This window comes from Lampris incognitus, chromosome 18 (genome assembly GCF_029633865.1).
Source record: "Lampris incognitus isolate fLamInc1 chromosome 18, fLamInc1.hap2, whole genome shotgun sequence".
Lineage (NCBI taxonomy): Eukaryota > Metazoa > Chordata > Actinopteri > Lampriformes > Lampridae > Lampris > Lampris incognitus.
Genome location: NC_079228.1, coordinates 22,049,183 through 22,070,546, shown reverse-complemented (window position 1 = coordinate 22,070,546; position 21,364 = coordinate 22,049,183). Strand labels below are relative to the sequence as shown.

The 21,364-nt window shown below is 45.2% G+C and overlaps 1 protein-coding gene across 1 annotated transcript in view; it reads right to left on the bottom strand.

The window, feature by feature from the left end:
- Nucleotides 1-10,133: 10,133 nt before the first annotated feature.
- trit1 (tRNA isopentenyltransferase 1) overlaps nt 10,134-21,364 on the bottom strand; it is a 49,980-nt gene continuing 38,749 nt past the window's right edge. The window contains exons 9-11 of the mRNA XM_056298720.1: nt 14,299-14,408; nt 11,351-11,468; nt 10,134-11,082 (exon numbers count right to left, since the gene is read on the bottom strand). Coding sequence (XP_056154695.1) covers nt 10,862-11,082; nt 11,351-11,468; nt 14,299-14,408 — 449 coding nt within the window. The 3' untranslated portion in view covers nt 10,134-10,861. The remainder of the gene's footprint in view (nt 11,083-11,350; nt 11,469-14,298; nt 14,409-21,364) is intronic.

Sequence of the window (21,364 nt, the reverse complement as noted above, 5' to 3'; positions counted from 1 at the left end):
CTCAAGGAAAAACACACAGACAGCGACTGCGTACAGTAAAACTCGACTTCTCTTTTTTTTCCCCCGTTCGAGGCCGATTAAGAAGCGAGTCATTGAACAAGTGCGTTTTAAAATGGAAAATAAAGTTTAAAAAAAAAAGAAAAAAAGATTCAAAGGAGATTAAAATAAGTGCTGTACTTTGGATGTCTATAGCCCTTAGTCTAATTTAATTTGATCTTAAAATATATTTTCTATACAGGGGTATATGCACAAGCATATTCTGTATAAATATATAGATGGCATGTTGTAAAAGTTCTGAAAAATGTGTAAATAAGGTGTTTTTATTCATTTTTAATTGTTCAGTGACGCTGAAATTGGATATGTGTTGTCTCTCAGAATCACCATGCATTTGGCTTGGACCATCGGACTTGCCGTAGTCATAGGTTTCAGAATTCCAGTTTCATGGTGGTGAATGAAACAGAGGGTAGGGAGGGACTTGGGGGGGGGGGGTCCATTTGCTTGTTATTTTGTACATTTTGTGCAACAATAAACTTGTCATTTATTACATTCAACCAGTAGTGTTCTTCGTCTCTGCAACACTGTGATGTACAACCGTGTGTCATGGAGAGAGTCGCGTGCAGGCAGGATTTCTTACCAACCCAACCAAACACCGGCCCGTTTCACATATAACATATAACAGCCATTCATCCAGCCAGGGAAGGATGTAAACGGTGCTGTCCATGAAGTAACCAATACAGATGTACGGCATATGCTCCATCTATAACAGATAAACCAATACTATACACCGATCAGCCAAAACATTAAAACCACTGACAGGTATAAGTGAATAACATTGTTTCATTACAGTGGTACCCGTCAAGGGGTGGGATATATTAGGCAGCAAGTGAACAGCCAGTTCTTGAAGTTGATGTGTTGGAAGCAGGAAAAATTTGGCAAGCGTAAGGATCTGAGCGACTTTGACAAGCACCAAATTGTGATGGCTAGACGACTGGGTCAGAGCATTGCCAAAACAGCAGGTCTTGTGGGGTGTTCCTGGTATTCAGTGGTCAGTGCCTGCCAAAAGTGGTCCAAGGAAGGACAACTGGTGAACCGGTGACAGGTTCATGGGCGCCTGTCTGGTCTGATCCCACAGAGTGATACTCTGGACACTTACTTTGACACGTACCACCTACCTAAACATTATTGCAGACCAGGCACACCCCTTCATGACAACGGTATTCCCTGATGGCAGTGGCCTCTTTCAGCAGGATAATGCACCCTGCCACACTCCAAAAATTGATCAGGAATGGTTTGAGGAACATAACAAAGAGTTCAAGGTGTTGCCTTGGCCTCCAAATTCCCCAGATCTCAATCCGATCAAGCATCTGCGGGATGTGCTGGAAAAACAAGTCCGATCCACAGAGGTCCCACCTCGCACTTGCAGGATTTAAAGGATCTGCTGCCAACGTCTTGGTGCCAGATACCAGAGGACACCTTCGGAGGTCTTTGCGGAGTCCATGCCTCGATAGGTCAGAGCTGTTTTGGTGGCACAAGGGGGACGGACCTACACAATATTAGGCGGGTGGTTTTAATGTTTTGGCTGATCAGTGTATACTAGTTAAGATATTAACACCTACTCAAGTGTTGTTTAACACAGGCGACCTGCAAGTTTCTTGTTTACTGAATTTATGAATTGAACTGAATAAAGTAAGGAAGTGGAAACATTTTCCCACAGTGCACCTCACCTCATCGACTATCAATAAAGAAAAATGGCTGCAATCTCAAAGGAGTGGTCTGTGTGAGGTGTCATGTTACGATACTGGTTTTCGGCGTTGCGGCGTGTTATTTTCTTCACCTTCGTTCCTTTGTGTGTTGCATCTCAAAAGACACCAAACCACATAAAGCTGAATTCCAGTAGTACAGACACCTAATCCAAGTCAAACCCAACATTGACAGAACAGATATCTGTCAACGGTGCTTTCCATTTCAGCCAACCTGAAACCATTAACAAATCTTTGATAGTATACAGCAGTTCAGATTATGAGAAATGCTTTTCTGTGGCTGGCAAACAGGATTTATCAGAGTTACAGTAAGAGATCATGGAAGTGCAGATTACCCATCTGTGATTGTGGCCCACATTTCAGGTTTAACTTACTCACTTTAACCAATAGGTGGCAGCACAAGCTAGTATTAGCACAAATTATAACGAATCTAAGGCAACGATCTTCGTTCACTTTCTTCTTTTTTTTGGATTCAGAATTGTGTTGAAGAGCCATTTGTTTCATCACACCATTAAAACCGTACATTTGACTGCTGTTTAACTTGGCACGCATGCCAAAGCAAACATCGCTGCCAACAACAGGATGCATGTCTGTTGGTAGAGCAGGACACGCGTATCAAGTGTGATGTTTTACAATTAACACTTTAAATACAACCTGTTTGAGCACCGAGGGCTGAGCTGCAGTGTGGCGGAGTATGTTGTTTTGACCTTGAGGGAGGCTAAAGTGATAACTGCTGAAGTCGTAGTCGCACAGTTACATCCGCTGTACAGTATTTGCGTGCTGGAATGTGTGAAGTAGGGCATAGGGGGCATAGGAGAGGGTGTGCCAGAGTTATATATGGAAAAGAGAGCAGCAAGCAGGCACACATGTACCATCCAAGTGTAATGCTGCCGTAGCTCATTATATACGTGCAGAAAGCAAGAGCAGAGGGCGGCGAGGGCACCTAGACTGAACAATAACGGCATGATGGATGTACAAGTTGCTAAGATAGGAGGCAAATTCCTCATGGTTACAAAGACAAGGGGTCAGGAAGGGAGAGAAAGAGAGAGAAACTGAAGAAAGAAAGCCACTTTATTTTGTCATTGTACAGTTGTTTTTGGTTACAATGAAGTTGTATTTTTGCGTTTAACCCATCCTATTGTATAGGAGCAGTGGGCAGCCGCAGCACCCAGAGACGAACTCCAGTTCTTCTTTCCATTGCCTTGCTCAGGGGCACAGGCAGGAGTATTAACCCTAACATGCATGTCTTTTTGATGGTGGGAGGAAACCGGAGCACCTGGAGGAAGCCCACACAGACACGGGGAGAAAATGCAAACTCCACACAGAAAGGACCTGGGATGGCCTGGAGTTCGAACCCAGGACCTTCTTGCTATGAGGCACCAGTGCTAACCACTGGGCCACTGTGCCACCCAGAGGCATGTTCAGCCCAGGCATGTAAATATGCAATACAGCGAAATAAGGTGAAATTCACCGAGTTTGTATGGAAGCCCCTTTCTTTGGTCTGGGGATCCGAGTAGCGTGTTTATGATGCCGGCTCACCAAATCAAGTCGTGCGTGTGTGTGTGTGTGCGTGTTATGCTGCACTGGTCTGTGGTGCTCACTTTGGCTTGTAGTCCTACCTGTGGTGTGGTAAATAGAGAAGTAACTTCACAGCCAATTGCTCTGACCATTTGTAATCACATGCAATGTTCCGTTACCTGGCAAGCCTCTTTTACTCGTGTGATTTCCTCAATCAAAATTCCTCCGACTATGTGAGGCACAAAGACGCTGTGTGACACAGGTGATACATGTGTCCGTCTACCTGTGTGGCAATGCTCATAGGTGAAAATTGCGCTCACACCGAAAAAGTGTGCAGAGACTAAACAAGGCCGCAAAGAGGGGCATTATCAGGGTGTTTAGACCAGGCCTCTGCTCAGCTGGATGCCTACCCTACAGTCAAGGTAGTTTGGACCACCTCAAAAAAAAAAAATCCCACGGAATGTTTTGCAAATTCCCTATTGTTAGTTTAACTCCCTTCCCTCTCGGCCCCACCACCACAGGGCTTGGCCAAATGGCCCAACAATTAACTGTTAACTGCCCCGAGGAGGGAACACGTTATCAGACAAACTTTGCGGTTTCCCTCCCTTTGCCTACACTCCCGCCTTTCAAGAGCATTGAGCCCCCCCCCCTCTCCTATTATAAACAGCCACTCTGTTAATCTCTTTTCTCCTCACACACCACACACACACACACACACACACACACACACACACACACACCTAACTGATAAACACCACCGCTAGTAAAACATCCACCATAACGGCAGACATTGTTCTAGTAAATGATGTCAATGTAAATGAGTCCTGGTATTGTTCCAGAGGGTTGCCAACTGCTGCTCATACACGGCCCGTGCCAGGAAAACATGCCGACTGACCTTGACAAAGAAAGTTTAGGTGTGCATGACAACTGACGAAATGTGTGTTTGCGTGTGTGTGTGTTTATTGCATTATTATACTATTGAGAATCCATGCACGCAGGTTAAATATTGGGCGGAGGGCACGTGTTAAAAAGTGCCAGTGTTAGGAGTTAGAGAGGGGAACTTTGAGCTTGGAAAGTTTAATTGGTTAAAAAGTACAACACTTAACATGTGTGTGTGTGTGTGTGTGTGTGTGTGTCTCTCTCTCTCAGAGGGGGTTATCGCCAACAAGGCTCACACCCACGGCGTGTCCGTGCAGAACAATCTCGAGCAAGCTACATAACCATACAAACATCATCTTCTTTAAATAGGAGTTGGTTAAAGAATGAGGAAGGACAAAGCAAGAGGACAGCAGGGGCTGTCAAAAGATCAACACTGATCATATGATGTCAGCGGCACGTCCTCGCTCTTTCTCAGCGGGAGCTCTCTATTAACATTACCCAGTGGTGTGAAGACTGCAGAAAGCGGCTGAAACACAGAGACAAACCTGCATGCCAAGAATATTTAAAGAATATGCAACAAGTCTACGCCTTCCAATTTGTGTTGGAAATATTTGGAAATTCTCTATATTCCTTGTGTACATTTTACTCATTGTGGAAGAGGTGCAATTCTAAAAGTGCTCAAACAAAGTCCAGATATGCAAGTTCCCATCTCAGCAGAAAGAGCCTGTTGCATGAGCACGCTCGCAAAAGGCATCAATTAGACGTCTGCCGTCTGGAGCGCATCATGCAGAATCGCTGCTTATTGCTCAAGTACATAAATCTGACACAATAACCTGAGACTGACAACAGCACCCTCGGACACCACCTACATGTGTGGCATCTTATGTGCACGAGCCAGTCATGACAGAGAAGCACGTGAACATATAGTATGCATAGCAGATTGTACACAGGCGTACGGAAAGTACATTTGGTTGAATATTTGAGGCTGCATGTGACAATGCAGGACAATGTGTTAAAGTCTTCATCTTTCCTGCCAACTTGGTATATGAACACATACAAGTTCTTTACAACGGTTCTTTATTTGAAATGAGGTGAAGGGGATGTATGTTTGTACGCGTCTATCACAGCTGCAACCGTCCTTTAGTTGTGTCATTTGAAAATCTTTAGTGATGGTGCGTTGGATAAGAAGCTTAAAACATGACCTAACCATGCGCGCCTCCCCCCCCCCCACACACACACACCTTACCCCACACATACATACACACACTCACACACCTGTCTGCTCAGTCAAATCTTGCAGTGGCACAGAAAGAGTTAAGCACTGCAAAAAGGGAGGCTCCAGGACACGCCCGCTGTGGTGCTATTTGCATATTGGGCGGGAAACGACCTCTTTGTTGCCGCTACACCGAGCAATAGTCCCGCCCCTAAACGACTGCACTGGCGGGAAAAAGCCGGCTCCAGCGCAAAGTCACCGACAATGGAGACACAAACAGACTGTCTCTTGTTCTCTCTCTCTCTCACGCAGACACACACACACACACACACACACACACACACACACTTTACAGAGGGTACATTGCTCCCTGTGCACGCATAATCTCGCACACAAACACACGATAAAAATGAACACACATGTGGCTACACACAACAGACAGACAAACAATCTGGGTCTTTTATAGGTGGCACACCCATTTCCTGTGTCTCGTTATGGCACTACAGGAAGAGAAAGGTGGAGAAAAGAAAATTGGACTGGCAGATATACAATGTGCTCACAGCGCTGTGGAAAGAGGTGGGTACACATGAAAGATAAGCAGGAGGGAATATATATATATACACACATATATATATAAGCAGTGTGAGCAAGAAAGCGAGTAAGAGAACAGCTGCTATCTTGACTTATATCTAATACACACACACACACACACACACACACACACACACACACACAAAGAATGGAGAGAGAAGGACAATGGCATTCATGTATTCCTCCAGACACAATACAGAGGGGGAGCAAAAAAATTGGGCTTTCCCCCAAACAATGCTGCCCTCTGAATGTATATCGTACAGTATTTACAACATGAGCTTATGTGTCTGTACCCTCATAAGCAATGCCCTGGGAAAAGGGTTCACTGGGTTGCTGGAAAAACAGGAAGACATGTCATGCTCTGGATTGGGGAGGGGGGGAGAGAGAACGAGAGAGAAAAAAAGAAAAAGCATACAGCAGCCCCCGCATTACATAAGCAGGCCGGAAATATGCAGCACTGAGTGAGTGAGAGAGAGAGAGAGAGAGAGAGAGAGAGAGAGAGAGAGAGAGAGAGAGAGAGACAAAGTCTTATATACTAGGACCAACGCATATGCCTATACCTATGACAGTTCCCTGAAGGCCTTTCACATCAAATCAGCTTTCTCTTTTTCTCTCTCTCACCCTCCTTCCCCCTCTCTCACTCTCTCTCTCTCTATTTCTATATCTCTCTGCGAGGGGTGACCGCAGGACCCAGACAGGGTGACAAAGGAGAAAGTAAGAGGGGGGAGGGAGGGTGAGAGAGGCTCCCTCATCCTGTCAGTGAGATGAACTCGTTCAACCCAGTTTCTTCCTATAAACATGCACTCAGACACACACACACATGCATCAATAAGTGATGGTCTGCGCCTGGCTCCAAATGCATACGTCCCACACACACACACACACACTGCTGAAAATCTGCAGAGCACAGACCTGCTCACCCGCACCGCTGGCTGTAAGCATGTGTGTGTGTGTGTGTGTGTGTGTGTGTGTGTGTGTGTGTGTGTGTGTTTTGGATCCATAATACAGTAGTATAATACACAGTCATCGTCAGTATTAAACATGCGGTGTACAAAACACACAAATAGCAAGAGGCAGTGATTCAGCTGTGTAGAAAATGTAAGACGCACGCAAATAAAAACCCAGGCATTGATCTTACATGTATGCAAATGCACACGTGAACTCACACACACACACACACAATGCAGTCTAATCTTATGGCATCACACCTGATAGTATTGCATGTCTCTTATGTAATAACTTGTCTCGTCCTTGTGTTCTTCAGAGAGCCAGCGAAACACTGACACTGAAAGAAGAGCGCGTGCGCACGCGCGCACACACACACACACACACACACACACACACACATAGCACAGATGCTTAAGAAGAATATTTCTCTAAATGAAAAAAAAACAATGTCAGAGGTGATAGGAATGTACACACTGCTTTCCACGAGGGCCAAAAAACCCAAATAGTCCCATTTATCAAACATTTGGCCTTGTGCTGGACCGACAAGTTGACCTTATGCCATGCCTCGGTATGCAGATCCAAGATGTTTTACTCTAGACAGCCTTGCCAGAAGCAACAAAAACACAAAAAAATGTCATATTGTGGACAAAGTAGACCTTCACGTTTCACTCTCTACTGCCAGTCAGAAATCGAGGCGCCCTGCGATGTCCCCTTTGCCTCCAAGACTGTGGCCTTCCCATAAGATTCAGCCTTTTGTGCGGTCTGCAAATACACCGGCGTGCTACAATTAAGAATAAAAATCTTGGTAAATGAGTCAATAATTGTGTGTCTTTTTTTGATAACTGCTACTTGTCTATCTGATTAGCTGCATGTGTGTGTGTGTGTATACTTGTATATATGTGCGTGTGTATGTGTGCGTATATGTGCGAGTGCGTGTGTGAGGTCTTGCCAGGGCCAGATGGCAGAGAATGTTTAGTCAAATGGGATTAGAGATTAGGATTAAGTGGATTTCAAATTACCTAGACGCACAGTCACTGGATGACACACTACTACTACAGGGCACTACAAACAGGCGAGTGAAGGCCGCTCGCCGCCTTGGATGTTTTATAATGCATGCACAGGCACTGTGTGTGTGTGTGTGGGGGGGGGGGTTCACATGACCACTCCAGATTCCCTGTGTGACGGGCAGCCTTCGAAACCAAACCGATTGTTTCACAAGAAGCATCGGATGCGAGTGCAGCAGTAAAATAACTCTGTTATGATCAGAGGCGAAAAACCCACCACCCACCGCAAACAGGGCAGACGCACACAAACTACAGGCTTTAGAACGTGTTACATAAGGTAGCCTGCAGTTTACCCCTGGTGGGCCTCATGCATAGGACAGTGTGTACTCAATGAACATACAGCTACCGCGGCTGAAAGCACTGTGGGCCAGTCAGTATTGAACTGAGACATACACACACACACACACACACACACACACACACACACACACACACACACACACACACACACACAACCAGAGATAGAAATAGAGCGGCGAAACGGGGGAATTGTGCTGCTAGCTCATTGATGCAGGTATAAATGCAGATTAACACACACAAACACACTATGCATACACACACACACACACACACACACACACACACACACACACACACACACACACACACACACACACACACACACACACACACACACACACAGTGCGGTTCTGAAATCTCTCTAACAACAGCAGTCCTCAAGTCGCATGCTCGAGGGAGCTGGGACAGAAATTTCTACTGATTTGTGCGCTTGTGTTCCGAGTGTGTTTGTGCGTCCGTGTGCATTTGAAGTGGATGTTGTGCGGGCCTCCCGTTTCAAAGAGGGCCGGTGTGTGATGTGTTGGTTATGACTGCTGACTTTGTGAGGCTAATGAATTCACCCAGTGTGTGTGTGTGACTGTAGATGATCCACTGCATAGCGCCGCTTAAATCACTAATTAGCCTTGTGACCATGGAAGCTGACCTACTTCTCTATTTCTATGTTTGTATGTGTGTGTGTATGTGTGTGTTGTGTTTTCAAAGGGAGCCTTATGTCATTGAATTGCGCAAGCTTTCTTCTTTATACATGGAGTGATTCAGCAGTGCTTGGAGGTGTCAGGCTAACCTCGTCTGACGTGTACCACACAACATCTAGGATTAAAGGTAACCACACTGATCCTGCAAAAAGTGGGGTGGGGTTGGGGGGGGTCTCGTGTGTTAATATGTACTTAACTGACCAATTGATTTGCTCTTTGCCCCGATTCCAAGAACACTTTTTGTGACGATACAGAGGATGGAGGTAAGGAAAAAAAAGTAAGGGGGTAAGAAGAATTATGTGAAGGCAGGGAAGTTAAAAAGAACACAGAGGGAGGGGAAAAAAATAAATCGTCTGCAGAAAGGACGAGTCAGGGAGACGAAAACAAACGGTAGTTGGGAGGGTGACCTTTGCTATCAATGTGTTTCCCCTTACTGTACAGTAGGCATCCACTAAGCTTGAGGCCTGACCCAGATTGGAATGAGTGGATGTGGGACGGACGGACGGACGGGCGCACAGACACACACACACACATGCACACACATGCATGCATGCATGCATGCATGCATGCACTCTTATATAGTTGGATATACTATATTTAGATAGGTGGATGAGGTCAGAGACTTGGAATTTGTGAAATAATCTTGTACAAAAAGAATATATCTTCAACTAAGGCTGAAAACTCAAAGAGAGAAGCCAGGGAGAAGGATGAAAGAACAACAAGAAAAACAAAAGAGAGGAGATGACAACAATATTAGCAGCAATGAACAGAAATGTGCAGATTGGAAAGGAAATGGAGAGTGACCAGAAAGGAAGATGTAGGTAAGGCAGAGGGAGGGGAGAGAGAGAAAGCGAGAGAGCGAGAGAAAGAGAGAGAGAGTCAAAGTGGCCTGTGGAGTAACGCCAGCTCTTGTGTAAGCATTTTTACAGCAGGGCACACCTTGGTTGAAAGGGGAGAGACACGCCACTGGATAAGCAAGACTTACAATCACTGCAGTGGTAAAAGGAAAAAAAAGTCTGTTCGGAGTATTCTTCTGTTCTCCCGCAGCTTGACCCAGCAGTTTATGTCCTCTGTCAAAGCAGAAATTATCTGGGCCAACCTCCGCTCAAACAAGAGCAGCGCTCCAATCAAGTATCACGTGATTTTCAAGCAGGGTACTATAAAACTCTTTTTAATTGCAGTCATTACAAGTGGGGAGCAGACACACCACACACACACATCTGTTCTGTATAAACATGCCAATGAGATGATACCGAGATGACTAGAGAGGTGCAACATGTGGGATTCTTCTCATTTAAGGCACATTCTGCAGGAGGAAAAAGCACCATCGTGATTTCTGTTTCCAAGTAGCGAGAACAGGGTGAGACTCTTAAAAAAGCAAAGTTCTTTGGTTCCAAAAACAAATCTGATGAGTTCATAACATAAACAGTCCTTGCCATCAAAATCTCCACTCCAAAAAGATGATTTCAAAGCATAACTACCAGCCACGTGTCCAAAATGCTTAATATGGGAGCAACTGACAAAAGGAAAAAAAAATTCTTACAGGAACATAAGAAAATATTTTCATTTACATTCTCATCCAGCGAGTATCAGTGTTATGACCTGCTTTGTTGCTACAGTTGGGACTGGCTAGCTTCCACAATTTCAGAAGATGGATGACCAGATACCAAACCTGTTAGAGTTTGGATAACACTGGAATTATATGGGATTACATAAAAAAAGAGGAAACATATGTCACTCGTCTTGTTGTTCATGCACAGCAAAGGAGGAAAAGGAAAAGAAACGAAGACAGGCAGGATTTCCACGGAGCAAAATGACGTTTTTCGTGATGTGTGTCCTTGATTGGCTCACCATTGCAATGCCAATTATGTGTGCAGTCTTGCAACAAGTGTCCTAAAGTGTCGCAGGTATTTCCTTATCTGTAAACCTTGTGTCTGTGGAGGACTCTCCGGAGGCCTGACTAGAACCTGGAGATGCAATTGCAGAATTGTCCTGAGAAAGGCACTCTACAGAGGAGGTGGGAGGTGACGAAGTGGCCTGGGGCTGGACAGATGTGGGATCAGTCTTCCTCCTCTTCCTCACATGATTGTAGTGCTTCTTGGATTTCAGATGGGCTGGAAGACAAACAAAAGAAAAAAGAGGGCGTTATGTGAATGCTGGATAGAAATCTCTTGGGATCCGAAAATGTTTGTTGACCTTCTTCTTCTGAGCTGCCAGGTGTAGAAATTATGCTGCTGAAAAACCCTGGGTCCAATGGTGCAACTAAATTTGCTATCTGGGAATCAGGTTATTCATGCTAGTCCTAAAACATGCCTAATTCGTGAAATGAAAATGCATTATTTTCCAGTGTTGTAGTATGAAGAGTCGGATGAATGACCCTACCTGTCCAATCCAGCTCGCCGATGATCACCTTGTCACACAGATCACAGGTGTGGCGGCTCCGCTTGTTCCTCTGCTTTGCCCCCTCTACTTTGACTGGTGCTATGAGGGGCTGCTCCTTCTGATGGCAAAGTGACAAATAAATTTGGGGGGGGGGTTGGCTTGGAGTGTGCAGGAGTGCTTAAAAAATACCCGATTTTGCTGTTCACTGATCTCTGTGGAGCAGGACGCAAAAGCAGTGCAATTAATTATTAAGTTACAAGATACATTATTGATTCCTGTAGAGGAATTCTCTACAGGGTTAGCTGGAGAGTTGCGCCCCTAAACTACGCAGGAATTAAGTGCTTTGCTTCAGCAAGGTGGGAGCTAGCCAGGGTTGTAGTCATGGCTGTCTCGATTGAGAGCAAGATGAAAGCAAGACCCATTCAAGGCTTTTGGTAGTTAAAACCAAGACAACATCAAGGCCAAAAGTGGTCGAGATCAAGTTTGAATAGTAACTTGCTGATTATTCAAATTGTAGCTACAGAGGTAGGGGATGGTCCCAATTTGAGACTGCTAGCAACCAATCCCACCAAATAACCTTGTAATGTGAGGTATTTCAGATTCAATCTTTAGCCTGCCAGTCGGCTCACAAGCGAGTTGGGGCTGCCCTGATAACCTGATATTTGATATTAACGACTGAAAATCCTGTAGTGTCAGAGGAACAGAAACCCATAACAGTCAATGAGAGTGAAACTAATGTGTTTGATTTTCAATTGCAGCTGGTATCAAAATGTTGTATTGCCACCAGCTTCTAGTTTAAAATAAAACGGTTGTGAAATACTGATTTTTAGAATCTGTACGTGTGTGACGTGCCGTCTTTGTTTCATCGTCTAGTGTGTGTGTGTGTTCCGACAACTGAAAGATAACAAAAAAAATTTCTGTGAAACCTGTCCTTATGTGTGCTGTTCCCGACATTTTCAAGATCAGTTAGGATTTGAAAAGTCCTCTAGTATGAGCCCACCCTAAGGAAGTAAAGATGGAGCAGTAAGAAAGGAGGGAGGCAGGTAAAGGGAAATAAGCAACAATGGGGCAAAGGGAAGAAAAGAAGGAAGAAAATTAAGGTAGGAAAAAAGGCATGAAAGGAGGGAAGGAAAGAGGGAGAAGATCATTTACCACTCTGATCTGACCTGAGTGGTAAATGATCTTCTCTTTGCTATGGAATCGGATTCCACCTCTGCGCTTCTATTACTGGACCTCAGTGCAGCCTTTGACACCATTGATCACTGTATGCTATTAGACAGAGTAAAATGTAACTTTGGTGTCTCTGGCCTGGCTCTCTCTTGGCTTAAATCCTACTAATCTGGAAGAACACAGTGTGTCTGCTATAATAATCTATTATCTACTACTACTAATACTACTTTCGGCTGCTCCCATTAGGGGTTGCCACAGCGGATCATCCATTTTCCATTTCTTCCTGTCCTCTGCATCTTCCTCTGTCACAACAGCCACCTGCATGTCCTCCCTCACCATATCCATAAACCTCCTCTTTGGCCTTCCTCGTCTCTTCTTCCCTGGCAGCTCCATTTTGTCTGCTATAATAATATTACATCAAAATTCTCTGATGTTAAATATGGTGTACTTCAAGGCTCGGTTCTTGGCCCTCTACTTTTCTCTCTTACAACAACAATTGACAATCAAATAACAATCAACAACTCTGTGATTTCACAAAGTGTGGCAGCCAAAAATCTTGGTGTTACATTTGATCCCGGCCTTTCAGCCTTTGAGATAAGTAAATTAAAGAAATCACCAAGACTGATTTTTTTTTCACTTAAGTAACATAGCTATAAATTCAGTCTTTCCTGTCCATGGTTGATGCAGAGACTCGATTACTGTAATGTTCCGTTTACAGGTCTGGCATGTGCTCGAACTAAAAGTCTTCAGATGGTTCAAAATGGTCCAACTAGAATCTTAACTAAAACTAGAAAAGTTGACCATATTACACCAATTCTTGCTTCCATTTACTGGCTTCCTATCCATGTTAGATCAGACTTCAAGGTGCTTCTGCTGACTTATAAAATCCTAAATGGGCTTGCCCCATCATACCTGTCTGATCTCCTTAAACCATACATGCCATTTCGAGCTCGCCGCTCTCTCTTTTTGCCTTAACCTACAATTAGTTGCCTTTTAAATTGAGTACTTCACGACCTGTACCACATGGTGAGTTCTGTTTCTGTCTCAATGAATTTACCAAGCACTGTTCTGCTGACGAGATTATAGAGTATAGATTGAGTATTGCAACTCTTCTCTTCTCTCACATCTTTTCTCTCTCTCTTGGAATAATTTCTCTTCCTGTCTTCTGCCGTGTATGTGAATGGTGTGATGTGAGTCTCCCCTGTGTGCATGTGTAGTCTTGTCTTCCTGTCAGGTGATGGTGGTCGCCTGGCTCAGGTCCTAGGCTGATCCAGTGGCATCTGGACACTGCTTGGCATCCTCATCATATTCTTCATATATCTTATAATTCCATTATAATTCTGTTATCCTCTTTCAATGTAGTATTCTGTAAATTGTGTTCTATTCTGTACACACAACATCCATTGCACGTCTGTCCATCTTGGGAGAGAGATCCCTCCTCTGTTGCTCTGCCTGTGGTTTCTTCCTGTTTTTTCTTTGTTAAAGGCTTTTTTAGGGACTTTTCCTTATCCAATGCAGGGGTCTAAGGACAGGATGTTGTATTGCTGTAAAGCCCCCTGAGGCAAATTTGTAATTTGTGATGTTGGGCTATACAAATAAAATTGACTTAAATTGACTTGAAGGGGAGGAAAGAGAGGGACATTTGAAAGTAAGAGAAGAAGAAAGGAAATTAAAGAGTGGGGGAGCGAGGACCGTTCCCTTCCTATTAATCCCAGATGAAGGGACCAGAGAGAGAGGAAGAGTCCAGGCCAGACCACTGAGGGGGAATGCAGCCCCACCTTTCTGAGACTGTCCAGTATCTGCAGTGCAGGGGCCAGTATCGTCTCCTCCCACTTTGACACATCCGTCACGTCCAGGCCATACACCGCCGGCACATTGTCTCCTGGTCCTGCGCGCGCGCACACACACACACACACACACACACACACACACACACACACACACACACACACAGATAGATGCATGTGCACAGACATACGGGCACACAGGAGTACAGGGGGAAATAAATCAGATTTCTGTCAACATGCAAGTATGGCTTATACCAAGGCTGATTCCCGCCCGTGTATGATGTAAACAGCCTTTGGTACGAGAGTCAGTACATCTGGGAGCTGGACTGGACTCCATGGTGAATACGGGGAGGAGCAGCAGGGAGCGACGGGGGCAGTAATGTGTTAGAAGAGCACAGCCGCGCCCTGAAGCTGTGTCAACCTGCTGACTCACACTGGCTCGATATTCAATAACGAACCCCCCCCACCCCTCACCCCCGACACAAATACAAACAAACACACACACACACACACCTTCTCTCTCTTCCTGTGCATGTTTTCTCCTTTCTTCTCATCACTGTCGCTTCAGCTTTCACTTCACCGCCCCGATTCTCTCTCTCTTTCATCTGCATGTACCCGCTTTCTCTCTCTCACTTTCTCTCTCTCTTCCTCCTCCGCGTTTCTGTTTTGCCTCAGTCAGCAGTCTCCAGGCCAAGCCTCAGCACTAAACAGCAGCACCAGCCGCTGCCTGCTTATCGGTCTGTCTGTCAAGCCTGACTGACTGGCTGGCTGGCTGACTGTCTGCCTGCTGGACTGCATACCCGTCTGCATCAAGAGCCACGGCCCTTTATTGACTGGAGACCGACGGAGGGGAGAAAGGGAGTGTTCATTGTGGTGCACCGGAGAGAGAGTGCCACAAAAATAGCGGACAGATGTATCCATGCAAAGCCACCCTTGATGCACACAGGCAGACTGCAAACAGGCCTAACCTGTGATTTTTTTTTCACCACATAAAATTGAGGTGTACTTACACACATAATCGAAGAATGTGAGTTATAGATTGAAAATAAGCATTTTGTGTGTCTTTCTCCACCGACTGTAACTGAAGATATTAGACTGTTCATAACCATACCCGATGTAAACAAACCTTGCCCGCATCCGAGAACATTACAAACTCAAGATTTAGCTGTTGTTTAATGTCGGTTAGTCCCTGTATTGAGACCTGTCAATCAATTTGAAAGTGATTCGAAATTCTAATTGTGGGTTTTGTGTTTTGGTGGCAGGGTGACCAAAACTCAAAAAGAAAAAAAAGACTATAAAATACAAAGCACCATTTCTTTAAAGAAATAGTGCTTTGTATTTTATATTATGTGCCACCCAATGACTGCTGGGATAGGCTCCAGCATCCCCGTGACCCTCAGAGCAGGATAAGCGGTTCGGATAATGGATGGATGGATGGTATATGTTCCATTCCATTCCATTATCCAAGCCACTTATCCCAATCGAGGTCACGGGGATGCTGGAGCCTTTCCCAGCAGTCATTGGGCGGCAGGCTGGGAAACACCTTGAACAGGCCGCCAGACCATCACAGGGCTGACAAATTCACACCCAGGGACAATTTAGTACAGCCGATTCACCTGACCTACATGTCTTTGGACTGTGGGAGGAAACCGGAGCACCCGGAGGAAACCCACGCAGACATGGGGAGAAAATGCAAACTCCATACAGAGGATGACCTGGGATGACCCCCAATGTTGGACTACCCCGGGGTTTGAACCCAGGACCTTCTTTCGGTGAGGCAACCGTGCTAACCACTGTGCCACCATGCCGCCCATATAGCTATATCGATCTATAAATACATATGTCCATCCATCCTTTATCTGAACCGCTTACCCTGCTCTCAGGGTCACAGGGATGCTGGAGCCTTTCCCAGCAGTCATTGGGCAGCAGGCAGAGAGACACCCTGGACAGGCCACCAGGCCATCACAAGGCAGACATACACACACCCACACACATTCATACCTAGGGACAATTTAGTATGGCCGATTCACCTGACCTACATGTTTTTGGACTGTGAGAGGAAACCGGAGCCCCCGGAGGAAACCCACGCAGACATGGGGAGAACGTGCAAACTCTACACAGAGGACGACTCGGGATGACCCCCAAGGTTGGGCAACCCCGGGGCTTGAACCCAGGACCTTTCTGCTTTGAGGCAACCACGTTAACCACTGCGCCACCATGCCACCCATATATCTATCTATATCTATAAATATATCTATCTATCTATCTATCTATCTATCTATCTATCTATCTATCTATCTATCTATCTATCTATCTATCTATCTATCTATCTATATAGCTCCTTATTTGCTGAGAACTTTCCCTACCACTGAGTGTTTCTTTTAACAACGTTTTATATATTTTTTTACATACCACCGTGCCGCCACTATGTAAAGATATAGTGGAGTAATGGTGTTCTGAGCAGACAACGATGTCACATCATGTATAGGTGTTACTATTATTTAATACCATTATATTTCATATAATAATAATAAACTTTATTTATATAGCACTCAGGCTGCAGACAGCCATACATATATATCCACGCGAGCATGCAACACACAGGTAATTTAATCCAATTAACCTCAGCCAACTCAATTATGGCTTAATCCTTAAAAACATACATAAAACAGAGATATGGGAAGAGGGGAAAGACGCACTGTGGCGATAACTCTACGTGAGCTGTCTGGAACTCCATTATCAGTAAAGAATACAACCCAACCATTGTATTCCTCTTCAGCGGCTCAACTGCTTCATTGTAATGCCTTTATCAAAGAGATAAGTGAGTGTTTGTGATGGGGACGAGGCTTGGAACAACGTCTGTCTGTGGACAGCACTGGCTTCAATGAAAGCATGGTCCAAGGCACACTTAAGACCTTGTGGTACATGTACACTCTGTGGATTATTTTACAGCCAGCCACTTTTACCAATCATTTGATTGAATCAATTTGTCAAGACCAGCTGTGGTCGTTCAAACAGTTGACAATGAGAAAAAAAATGAAGGGGGGGGGTACAAGGAGCCCTTCAGAGCAAGTAATCCCCATTTCTGACCTGCGCCTGCAGAGACTGGCCTGACTGTGTGCAGCAGCGTTACCAAAGCACTGTCTCGTCTGTGTGTGTGTGTGTGTGTGTGTGCATGTGTGCATATGAAGCCATATAGTTAGCCAACTTGTCAGGGTGTGTTTTATTTAAAAAACAGCAGCGACTGTTAATCAAAGCCTCGGGTTTCACCTGACGCAGTTGCCGTGTGTACGTGTGTGGATGTGTGCGGGTGGCTGTTGAGGGGAAGTCTTTTGTGTCCATGGCACAATAGTGAGCAGGTGGTAGTAAGGCAAGTGGCACCTGGCATACCTGTACGATATGCAAAGCTGGGGCTCCGCTTACAGTTTTTGTGACTTCCCCTCGACAGCTGCCCTCCATTCACTTGTTTTCTCTCTCTCTCACGTCTCTCCTTTTATCTCGCTTAGCAGCCTCTTACCTCAACCATTCTGCCACCCCCCCCTCCACCAGGCAGGGTGATGTGAAGGTAAATAGGGGGGGGTAATAGTGGGCTGCCAGATGCTGGATGGAGAGCCCCCACACACACACATCCACCCACCCCCTTCTTGTTTTGGATCTGCTGAAATCCTACTCGGCTAATCCACTCGGCAGTGAAAGAGGGATGATAAAGACGGGCCACACACACACACACACACACGCATGTGGGCACACACACATATACATGCATGCATGCACACGCACACACCCAGGTTCCCTTTCAGGTGCAGGGGGACGATCACTTTGCCAACAAGAAAGGCCGCCTCCTGTTGCACGGCAGCTGCTTTGGTGTTGAGTATGTGTTGAAACAGTAGTCCACCTGTTGCAACAAACTGCCAAGAGTCATTTGTGTGCAAACCTTTTGCTGCCGCCTGTGTTTGTTGAGTGAGGAAGTGTGCCTGTGTGCTTTGCTGTAAAAATTAAACCAACAGTCCCTGCAACGTCCCGGCCCAGCTGTGCTTTCTTGGCTAAAGTCCACTCAGGGACATGGCAGCTGTCTCTCCATTCACTTCACAATCTCTCTCTCTCTATCTGTCTCTACCTCCTCCTCACATTGTTTCTCCCATATCCTCTCTTTATTGTGCTGCTCAATTTTGCTGGTTGTTTCTCTTTGTTGTTTTCCTCCCTTTTGTATTAAGTGTTTGCTCCCCTCCACTTTGCCCCCCCCCCACCCGCTTATCACTTTCTGACATTCTCTTCTCGTCCGACCCCCTCTTGTCTCGCTCTCCATCTAATGGTCTTGATAGAGTTCTTTGTGACGACAACGACCCACGCTCGTCTCCGTGTCTATGGGGGGAAGGCGTCAGCAGACCAAACCTGCAGGGAGCCCACAGCAAACACACCGAATGTGTGTTAAAGAGGTTCTCACTTCTTAACACACACAGGTGTCGGTCCGCCCCACACCTGTTCCCCCAGCAGGATCGAATTACCTTCGCTATCCATCCATCCATCCCTCTCTCCATTTCTTCACGTTTGGGACTTAAGCCGCCCACACCCCTGTTACTTAACACTCATGCGGCTTCAGTTAAACTACACCTAGGTATCCTGGTTACATGTGGGTGTGTGTATGTGTGTGTTTGTCTTAAGGGAATGTAAAAAAAAAAAATGGCACGAGCTCACCGGATATAATGACAACATAGTAACGGGTAAGTAGCATCTCAAAAAAGCAACTTCTCTATGGCTGAATTCATCTGCAAACTAAATGTCGGCCTACAAACATATAATTCCACGTTAACACACTTCAAGGCACAAAGAGCTGGTGCTGGATCACCATCATTTGCAGTCCAAAAAAAAAAAGAAGAAAGCTACAATCCTGAAGACTGTCGTTTGACCTATCAGCGAAACGCAACGCCTCTGTGAGAACTTTCCTTGGGGATGCCTCAGAAAAGTTAAAGAATGCTGGGAGCAACAGCAGCCATCAATCTTCAGGGCTGTAGCTTTAAATTACCTATTCATTACTTCTAGGGATGAGGTACTGTAAAGGCCACAGGTTCCTCTCCCCATCTCTCTCCCAAACTTTTGTCCAAAAGAGCAGTCAAGTCTCATGACTGGCACACATACACACAACATCGAGGTCCTGCCTCATTCTATGTGACTATCTATCCTTCTCAGTTCACCTCATTCCGTGACCTACAAGTCTCTGTACGCTTGGTGTGGTCCTTTGAGCCCTCAGTGACCCCACTGCTTGAGTTTATGTGGTCAGGGCAAATTCCCAGCAGCTCTGTAATGCTTCAAGAGATTAGCCTGCTCAGCTGAGGCCTGCCTGGCATTTGCGTGTGTGTGTGTGTGTCTGTGTGTGTGTGTGTGTGCGCGCGCGCGCGCGCGAGAGAGAGCACAAGTGTTTTACAACTGGGGCTAAGAGGAGGGAAAAAAAAGGAAGTGTGGTAGAAGGCGGTGATGTGGTAGAAGGCGGTGAAAAGAAAGACGGTGGACCAAAGGGTTGGGATGAAGGCGCAAGAGAAAAAGGAGTGGAGGGAAAGGCTCTGGCCTGAGACAGGGGGGAACCCCAGGTAAATATTTTACTACCTTGGATTTCAACTATAATTTACATGGTGCAGTATGACTAGTGTACTGTGGTATTTGCAGGACATGGAAAAGTCCCTCCCGGGACAGGATATAAGACAACTGACATCAATCAAAAGACAAACCCCAGAGCCGCTCAAGTTGTGAATGAAAGACCGGCATTGTGCGTACACTGTGACAGCTACAAGGGGACTTTTATAGAGATATGGGCACCTAAGCCGAGTCCAGAACTAGTAGCACTGTAGTGACACAAAGCTAATTTGAATGTACAGCAAAAACTCACAAAATCAAGAAAGTCCATTCACTCTCAGCTGAGGCAGGCGTGAGTTGGACATCTTGATGATTTGACAAACTGTACTCAGACCCCTGCTTTTTAATACCGAGGACAGCTATTATCGTTCACAAGGAGGGTAAGCACAAATAGGCTGGCACGGTTCTCGATTTTGCTTTTAGGGAATGGGAAAGCATAAGAGATGGAGAGGAGGAGGGAAGAGGGCAGGGAGGAGCAGAAATGAGTAAGACAGATACTTTAGCCAAATCCCTAATGAAAAAAGTGATTGTATAGAAGTCATCTAAGTACTATGCCTGATCAGCAGAGGAGATATCACCGAGACGTTGGTACCAATTCTGAGTCAACAGACTTAGAGGCAGATGTCGGGGACTTGAGTCACATGACTTGAGAATTGCTTGAATAACATTGATAAAAGACTCGACTTGACTTTGACTTAGCATTCATCAGTTGAGACAGATTACTCGAAAGGACTTGACCTTTTTTTTTTTTTAAAGGAAAACAAATTGAACTGAACAATTACAGTTTAAAGACTCTAGGATATTTTTTAACATTTTAACATCCCCAAATCCCATTTGCCCCTCTATCTACTCCTACCCCATCCCGCAGGCCCCTTCTCAGGACAGAATTAAACCACATTACAGTAGTTAAATATAAACACAAAAAAGGAAACAAACGAAGAATTCTTTTTTTTAGATAAGTAAAAATAACTAAATAAAAAGCAAATAAATAAATAAAGGAATAACTACTGTACTAGCATCTGGGCCATTTTAATGGTCTTTTGGGGCTTTATGAGGTTGGGTAACTGCCGTATGTGGTGGGCAAGCCGCAAGGTATTTGTTCAACCCAGGCCGGTCCAAGCCCGATTTCTATGGTGCGACCTCGCCAGGAGGGAGGCAATCAACATATTCAATCAATGGCTTCCAGTGAGAATGAAACCTATCAGAGGAGCCCTTCAGTATAAACTTTATTTTTTCCAGTTTAAGCAGAAACAAAATGTCCTATAGCCATGCTTTAATAGAGGGTGGCTGAGAAGATTTGCAAAGAATGAGGATTTTTCTATGGGCGATTAAAGAGGCAAAGGCAATAACATTAGATTGGATAGCTGTTGTAGACTTGACCTTCTTTTTAATTAAATATTTGCATTTTTCTAGATATTGACAAGTTATG